Source organism: Carex rostrata, chromosome 6 (assembly GCF_964058835.1).
Source record: "Carex rostrata chromosome 6, lpCarRost1.2, whole genome shotgun sequence".
Lineage (NCBI taxonomy): Eukaryota > Viridiplantae > Streptophyta > Magnoliopsida > Poales > Cyperaceae > Carex > Carex rostrata.
The window spans coordinates 993658-1002977 of NC_135923.1; the positions used below are offsets into that span (position 1 = coordinate 993658).

The following is a 9320-nucleotide window of genomic DNA, read 5'->3' on the forward strand; positions in this document are numbered from 1 at the left end:
GTTTGACTCAAAATCTTTCGGACCGACCCTGCATACTATATTAATCAAGTTTCATGTTTGTCATTTAAAAGAAATGTATTTTCATATTTTGTACTACAAATCATTTTTTAGGATACAAATATTATTTGGATTTTTATAGGGACAGGTAGACAAAAGCCTGAAACTTTTCCAAGAAAAGAAGTGGGTAAGAGATCTGAGCGCAGCAAATCATGGATTCTTTTTCTTAGTTCATCTGACTCTGTCTTTCCAAAATAACATTAATTAATTAATCAATTAAAAGAGGAAAAAAATCGAACAATCTGCCTCGTGGTTGCATCTCTTGTCGAATCTTTGACTGCGTCATGAAATCGAATCATATTGTAAGTTTTCTCAAGGTTTATTATGCATACAAATTCTTGATTTTTTTTTTTTTTTTTTTTTGGCCACTTCTAAAATTTACATAGAAATCTCGTTCTTTGGAGGAAATTCGACATTTTTACTTCAAAAAAAAATGAATTATCGACATTTTTATTTTTCTTTGGGGTTGTTAAATGCCTCTGCGGCCTCGAGAAAATTTGAATTTCCACCAAACAGGGGTGTTCTGATTTATTTTTTTGTGAATATGGTAGAAATAAAAATTTTGGGAGATTTTGAGTAGATAATTATTCCGATGGAGTATAGAATTGCTATTTCTCATTTTTTTTCATATTAAAATACATAAAAGGTAGCCACTATTTCTGAAATTTTTAGCTTTAATTTGTGTACGGATAAGTAAGATGAAATAAAAGAATAAAAAAAGGAGAGATGAAAAATGAAAATGTGAAAAATATCGGACGCATTTATCAAATTAATAAGAAATGTGATATCTACTTCTTTTTTTTCTACAAGAAATACATAAAATAATTAGTATGATTCCTTAATAGAAGTGCAATATGATTTGAATGATGTTGAAGCTTTTTAAATTTTACTGTTTTGTTGAGACAATATCAGCAGTTCATCTACTGGCAACTGGCAAATGCAATATGCAATATTTTTTGTATAGGAAGTTCCATGTTCAAAATTCGGATGGAATTTTTTTATTTAAACTGAAAATATGAGCTTGTATAGAGAATGGAGAAGCTGGGTCAAAATTGATTAGTAGACCTTTATATATATATATATTTTAAATTTTCGCAGAGGCTGTGAAGTCTTGAGGATAATTGAATTATTGATATTTGAGTAATCAATAATTTTAGAACTTTTTTTTTAGCTAACTGTGCTATCTCTCCTTTCCAGTAGACATTTATATCAAATTTTATTCTAATTAGATCATATATTTCATAGAAAAATCAATTGTAAAAGTTAAATGTACTGACATATATACCCAATTTTTTTATTAGAGATATATAATCATTATTTGCTGATGAGAATAACTAGATGATCTCAACATAATTTCTCCTTAACATACTAAACTTTTTAGTTACATGCTGAAATTTCTCAAGGTGCTAAATTTTTTTTTATGTCAACGATATATAGTCACTAATTAAAATTTCGATTCAATCCTTTAAAATCACCAACATTCTATTTATTCCAGTTTAATCTCTGTTTAATGGATACACTATGCATATATTTAATGGTGCATTAAATAAATGGTAACTAATTTTTGCTAATGGCTGTCTTTTTCTTTCTTCAGGTAATCAAACAAGTGTCATACAAATTAAACAGAGCTAGTGCATGAGCATCCCCACACCTTGACACCTTCTATTAATTCTTCAAAATTGAATTGCTCACTAGCAATATAATTCCAAAGGAACCATAAATTGACATCAACAGTGTTATCAAACATCCTCAATAAATACATCATGACAAATCTCCCATTCAAGTTCTCTCTATCTAACTTCCTATCTCCTTCACAGTCTCAATCCAAAACTTCACATCACAACACTGCCCCATACTCTCTTCTAACCAAAATGCAGCCCCAGGAGATACAACTCCAACCTAATCAAATACAAACTCCATCCCAAATTGATCAAAGAGAATTACAAACAGACCAACCGAGTCCGATGGACAGTTCGAACTTGTTACCGCAATCCCGAAAATCTTGCACCATCCCAAAACCAATCACCACTGCAAAATCCAGCTCCAACAAGCTCAAACTCATCCCCTTGATATTTCTTATATATTTCGAGGTTGCCGGTGGTCCTTATGGTGCTGAGCAGTCTGTACAAGCTGCCGGTCCCCTTTATGCTATAATCGGTTTTTTCATATTTCCTTTTCTCTGGGGAGTGCCTGAGTCGTTAGTCACGGCAGAACTCGCCACGGCATTACCAGGAAATGGTGGTTTCGTTGTATGGGCTGACCGGGCATTTGGCCCATTTTTCGGTTCCCTCATGGGTACCTGGAAATACCTGAGTGTCGTTATAAACATAGCCGCGTACCCTCCAATGTGTGCAGATTATATATCTCGCGCATATTCTCCAGCTGGATCCGGGACGGGTAGGTCGGTTGCTATATCGATGGCTGTGGTGATTCTTTGTTTGTTGAATTACACCGGGCTGTCAGTTGTCGGTTGGGGGGCGGTGGTATTGGCCGTGGTAACACTCGCACCATTTGTTTTGATTACGGCATTGGCCATGAAGAGACTTGAGACAAGGAGATGGATGGTTAAGACAGAAAAGAAGGATTGGAGGTTGTTTTTGAATATCTTGTTTTGGAATTTGAATTATTGGGATAGCGCGAGCACGATGGCCGGAGAGGTGGAGAAGCCCGAGAAGACTTTCCCGAAGGGTCTGGCGATTGCAGTAGTGATTTGTTCCGTGAGCTATTTTTTACCGGTAATGGCTGGTACCGGAGCAATCGACTCGCCGCCGGAGGCTTGGGTGAATGGTTACTTTGCTGATGTAGCCGGTACGTACTTGTTTTAATTTTGCTATATCTATATATAGTTACTTATTTAATGCTAGCTCTAGTCGTCTCTCGCATATATAATTAAGTATTAACGCATATATAATTAAGTATTAACAGTGACCGTAGCTAGGATTTTCATCAGCAAAATAAATTATTATTATATTAATTATTGTTATTTTATTTTATTTAAATTATTAAATTATAAAATATTATTAAATAATTTTCATTGGAAGCGGAATCGGTAATTAACCATGAATTAAAATCGAGAAAATCGGTAGAAATCCATTGAATTAGATCGAAAACTCGATTTTTTTTTTAAAGTTTATTTTGAAACATAGTTCACAAGACTTTTCTATTAAAATAGCTCATTTTGAATAGTTAAACATAATAAAAATAATTTAATGCATTACATGAAATTTCAGTATATTACTTTATAAAATATTTTAGTCTATTCCTTTCACAAAAATATAACAAATTTATTATAGTCCCACTATCATACCATTCTTATTAACCTTCTTCTTGTCGGAATATTTCAAAATAGATTGATGAAAGACTACCAAAATTGTAACGACTCGGCCAATTTCACTAATCAAGAGCTTCGATTCAATCAGGAGTAGACAAAACTCAAATCCAAACCAACTATATACAAACTTGGTACCGTATTTCAAAATCCAGGGGTAGGCGACTGCCTACCCCTGGATATAGTTGGCTCCGCCACTGAGTATTAACCAAATATAAGTTTGGTTATGCATCATGAATAATTAATAGTGAGGAAACTGAAGGCGCATGTGCTTTGTTTTATGAAGAATATACGCATTTTTATAACAAATATATATGAGTAGAACTAGGGTGTTCTTAAGCTCACCAAAGTGTTTTGTGAGCTTAACTCCAAAACCCATCAAATCAGTTTCAAATGACAAATCCGAACCGTTGAAATCTACCTACCTTACGAGTGATGCGTTTACATGTGAAAATTTTAAACATTCGAATTAATTTAGTATAAAGTCAAGCGGTCAAAAAACGTTCAAAATTGGATGCACTAAAATTAATTTATTAACCTTCTAATTTTGACCGATTGACTTTATACTAAATTAATTCGAATGTTTAAAATTTTCGCATGTAGACGCATCACTCGTAAGGTAGGTGGGTTCCAACGGTTTGAATTCGTCATTTGAAACCGATTTGATGAGTTTTGGAGTTAAGCTCACCAAACACTTTGGTGAGCTTAAGAACACCCTAGTTCTACTCAATATATATAATTAAGAAAAATCGGATACATGATACTTCATATACTTTCCGATTAGATAGGCACCTTTGTAATACATTCAAAGTAAGTCACGATCGATCCATGCGGCGGGAACCACCTAATATATAGGAACTATACGAAAATAGTTTTGCATGTCAAATAAGTCACGATCGTCATGTCAAATATTATTATATGGTTATTAACACTTTAACTATCATCAATTATAGTTAGTTGATCAGTTGCCTTCTTCATGATATATACAGTCGTTCTTCTCTCTCCATTGTTTGTGGAACGGAGAAGATATATTGTAAAATTATCTATGTTGCATGGATACTTCTTATATGGACTCCGTACCCGTATCGGATATGAATCCAATACTGATACTCACCTAATTCGTGTCCGATACGTATCAAATACGCCAGCTGATGTATCGGCCTACGTGATGAATTAATCCTTAACCTCTTGATACGGTCTCCAATACGGATTGACTCGTCTGAATACGGCTGAATACCACTGTGACACGTCTGGATACGGTGCACCATGCATGGTTCACCATGCACCAACTACGAGCGTGGTCTACCATACTAGTTATGGACCGCGTCAAAATGTATTTTCTAGTGCTTCAAGAGAGAATCAAACCCATGCCCTATGCTATAGGGCGACAAAAACCTTAATCACTACACTATTTGACAATATCGCTATATTCAGACCATTGAATTTTTATATTTTTTGAATATACGTGTCAAATATAAAAGTCAGTAGATTCTAACATCAAATGTCAAATAGTGTAGTGATTAAGATTTTTGTCGCCCTACAACAAATTCAATTACTATTTATAATTCAAAAAATATAAAAATTCAATTACATCAAATGATAGTAGATTCCGGTGTCACCAAAAAAGAGTGTAATACTGTAATTGGATCCCTCCTCTTTATATAATACAATTTCTAAATTAATAATATAATAAAATAGGCATATCGTATCCTTAATTTTTGAAAATTACTGTATCACCATATTTGTATCGTATCCGATACGATACCCATATCCGTATCAATGCAACATAGAAAATGACTCGTTATTATTATTTCCTAAGGAAAGAATGTTACGTTATGTTATGTTATGTATCATAGTGAAATGAGTCGGCGGCCCTTATTCATACCGCCATACCCTTCCCTTGAGTTGTTGGCCCGCTGGGTAACAAAGAAAGCTGGAGAATAACTTTGTACAGGGATTTTACACTATTCAATGCCATAGACAAACTCACAAATGTGACATGAATAAAGGACGTTATCTTTCCTGGCTTCATTCCTCAAGCTAAGGCCTGATGTTAGCATTCGAATTACTCGTACACCTACCTATTTAAAGAGTAAGGCAATTAAAACGCATAAGTTAATATTAAACATTTCAAAATCTCAAATTGACATAAACCGACGGCCGACCCGCCCGGTCTCTCTCAAACTGTCCTTAGATATATATATATATATATATATATATATTCCATCTCTAACAAATTATGAGTCCATTATCATTATGTAGGGGTACGTTCAGATAACCATCAGTATCTTAATTTATTTCTCAATTATTTCATATACTATGTAAGCTAATTAAGTACGTAAGGCAATTATATATATATATAGGAATATGCTAGCATGCTATGCATAGCATAGAGCCCCTCCATGCAACATCTTGGATTTCGACTTTTCAAAATTCTAACGGTCGATCCGAACCGTTCATCTTGTTCTCCATATTAATATGTGTTTGAAGACCAAATTTTACATTTTTTGGAATTTTTTTACTATTTCTTTAGATTTATTGAAAATTGCTGTTTTTTATGGTCCAGATTTGCTGAAAACAACGATTTTCAATAAATCTAAAGAAATAGTAAAAAAATTCCAAAAAAATGTAAAATTTGGTCCCTAAATACATATTAATATGGAGAACAAGATGAACGGTTCGGATCGACCGTTAGGATTTTGAAAAGTCAAAATCCAAGGCGTTGCATGGAGGGGCTCTATGCTATGCATAGCATGCTAGCATATTGCTATATATATATATATAGAGAGAGAGAGAGAGAGAGAGATAGAGAGAGAGAGATAGGCTAATGTGCTTTCGGTAGCATATGGGCCGAAATGCACACGGTCCAAATTTGAAATTTCAAAATTCAAAAAGTCGATCTGAACCGTTCATCTTGTTCTCCATATTAATATGTGCTTGGAGACCAAATTTTATATTTTTCCGAATTTTTTTATTATTTATTAAGCCACTTTGAAAATCGCTAATCCAACGGTTTTACTGTTTTGTTAAGCCACTGTTGGATCAGTAATTTTCCAAGTGGCTTAATAAATAGTAAAAAAATTCAGAAAAATGTAAAATTTGGTCTCCAAGCACATATTAATATGGAGAACAAGATGAACGGTTCAGATCGACTTTTTGAATTTTGAAATTTTAAATTTGGACCGTGTGTATTTCGACCCATATGCTACCGAAAGCACATATATATATATATATATATATATATATATATATATATAGAGAGAGAGAGAGAGAGGCTAATATGCATTCGGTAGCATATGGGCCGAAATGCATACGGTCCAAATTTGAAATTTTAAGATCCAAAAAGTCGATCTGAACTGTTCATCTTGTTCTCCATATTAATATGTGCTTGGAGACCAAATTTTATATTTTTCTGAATTTGTTTACTATTTATTAAGCCACTTTGAAAATTGCTGATCCAACGGTAGCTGCTAATTTTACTGTTTTGTTAAACCACTATTGGATCAACAATTTTCAAAATGGCTTAATAAATAGTAAAAAAAATCGGAAAAATGTAAAATTTGGTCTCCAAGCACATATTAATATGGAGAACAAGATGAACAGTTCAGATCGACTTTTTGGATCTTAAAATTTTAAATTTGGACCGTATGCATTTCGGCCCATATGCTACCGAATGCATATTAGTCTCTCTCTATATATACACACACACGGTTGCAAATTGATCTGCTACTCCAACTAATTAATACCCACTAAATAATTAACTTGAATGCTAGAATTCACTAAGTTATGTATATATATTTATTCATAATTCACATTTGACAAAATTAATGGAATTGTAATTTTTAAGTGATGTAGCATGTATTTCCTTTTGATTAAACAGAGAAGGATCAAAGAGAGAGAAAATTTGTGGCTTTTTTTTTTGCAAATTTAGATAATTATTATTTGAGGAGGGTTCAAATGTCTTCATTTTTTGTGCCTCCATCATGCCTCCATTTTTAAAAACTTTAATAACTCAAAATTTAAATCTTGAAATTCAAAATAAAACTGTTGGATATGAACTATATCATTTTATCTATGCACATGTAAAAAATTATGAAATTTCAACTTTGTTTTGATTGTCATCTTGAGCTTGTAAAAATGTATACAAATGTGGATAATTTCTAGACGTTGATTTTTCAATTTATTGATTCGTATAAAATCAAAATGTGATAATTTTTATGGGCACATAGAGAAAATAACATATATTACATCTAACGGTTTTATTTTGACGTTTAAGTTTTAAACTTTAAGTTATTTAAGTTTTTAAAAATGGAGGCATGATGGAGGCACAAAAAATGGAGGCATTTGAACCCTCTTATTATTTTGTTGGAGATCATATATAGTGGACTAAAATATGCTCCTAATTAAATTTAATGAAACCAACTCTATTGCATATCCTATAGGCATGCTTGGAGGCAACTGGTTGAAATACTGGATCCAAGCCGGTGCTGTGCTCTCGTCGATCGGTCTCTACGAGGCTCAACTGAGCAGCGCTGCATTCCAACTATTAGGCATGGCCGACCTAGGTCTTCTCCCACGCATATTTGCCGTTCGTGCACCAAAGTTTGACACACCATGGGTTAGCATCTTGCTCTCGTGCCTAATCACACTAACCATCTCATTTCTCCCTTTTGAAGACATCGTCTCCACTGCCAATATTTTGTACAGTCTTGGGATGCTCCTTGAGTTTGCAACTTTCCTTTGGTTGCGCAGGAAGTACCCCGATCTGAAGCGGCCGTACCGTGTGCCCCTGGGTACCACAGGTCTATGTATCATGTGTCTCTTTCCATCAGTGCTTCTCTGCTACGTGATTGCCCTTGCGAGTCGAAGGGTTTTTGTGCTGAGTGCCGTGCTGACAACAATGGGGATTGTGATGCATTTTTTGATGAGGTATTGCCGGTCGAGCGGATTGCTTAAGTTCACCGATAGCGAAAGAGAGGTAGAAGAAGAGAGAGAGGAAAGGATAGTGCTTGGACATGAAGAGGAAAACAGTGGCGTTGTTTAGAGAGGTTAATTAAACATGCAAACTTCAAATTGCATTAGATAGATTGGTGCTAACTATTATGTACAACTGGTACAAGTACCAACCATTTTCTTACTTTTTTGGGCCTAATGGGCTTAATGGCCCATCTTGTAAGTTTCTTATTGTGGCCTATAAATAAAGAGAAAAATTGCTCTGCTTTAAAGTGTATGATACAACAGGGGCTTTTGTGCAGTGTCCCCAAAAAGCCCAGGCTTGTAATTCTAATTTAAATCATTTGATTCAATTTTAATTGTAAACAATATGCCCTCATTTACAGAAGTTTGATAATGAAGATTATTAATTTTCAGTGGATCTTAGTGCAAATTTTGCTGAAACAATTTTGCATGTTGCATTTTTTGTTTACTCCAAAAAAGCTGTTAGTCATTTAAAATTCCACTTTACATTCTACAACTCTCTTCAATTTACTTAATTAATCACTTATAAAAATTGTTTAAGAGAATTCTCTACATTCTTTTCCTCAAAAAAATTCTCTACATTCTACTAATTTTTATTTTTCTGCTCTTATCTTAATTTAATCTACAAAAGAAGCATACAAAAAAATTATAAATGGTGCCGTTCCTACAAATATGAAAAAAAGAAAAATACACTACCTTATATAATAAATCGGTTCTTCAAACCCTCTCCTCCATTTTTACAACACTAAGTCGTGATATCTTATGAAACAGTGAATGCTCATAACTAAATCAAGTACAAAGCCTATGCATTATGGAATTAACTGTAAGGAAATGTATCTATCTATCAAATGGCTTTCCTAAATAATACACAGAAAGCAAATGCAACAATAGTAGCAGATAGGTGGTGTAAATCAGAGCATACCATGAAACAGCATTTTTGGTGCTTTCGGAGAATGTA

The 9320-nt window shown here is 33.7% G+C and overlaps 1 protein-coding gene across 1 annotated transcript; it reads left to right on the forward strand.

The window, feature by feature from the left end:
• The first annotated feature begins 1790 nt into the window (after positions 1-1790).
• On the forward strand, positions 1791-8602 carry LOC144556171 (putative polyamine transporter At3g13620). The gene is made up of 2 exons (XM_078304673.1): positions 1791-2865; positions 7828-8602. The coding sequence occupies exons 1-2, from the start codon at positions 1821-1823 to the stop codon at positions 8427-8429; spliced, it is 1647 nt and encodes a 548-aa protein (XP_078160799.1). The 5' UTR covers positions 1791-1820; the 3' UTR covers positions 8430-8602.
• Positions 8603-9320: the final 718 nt, after the last annotated feature.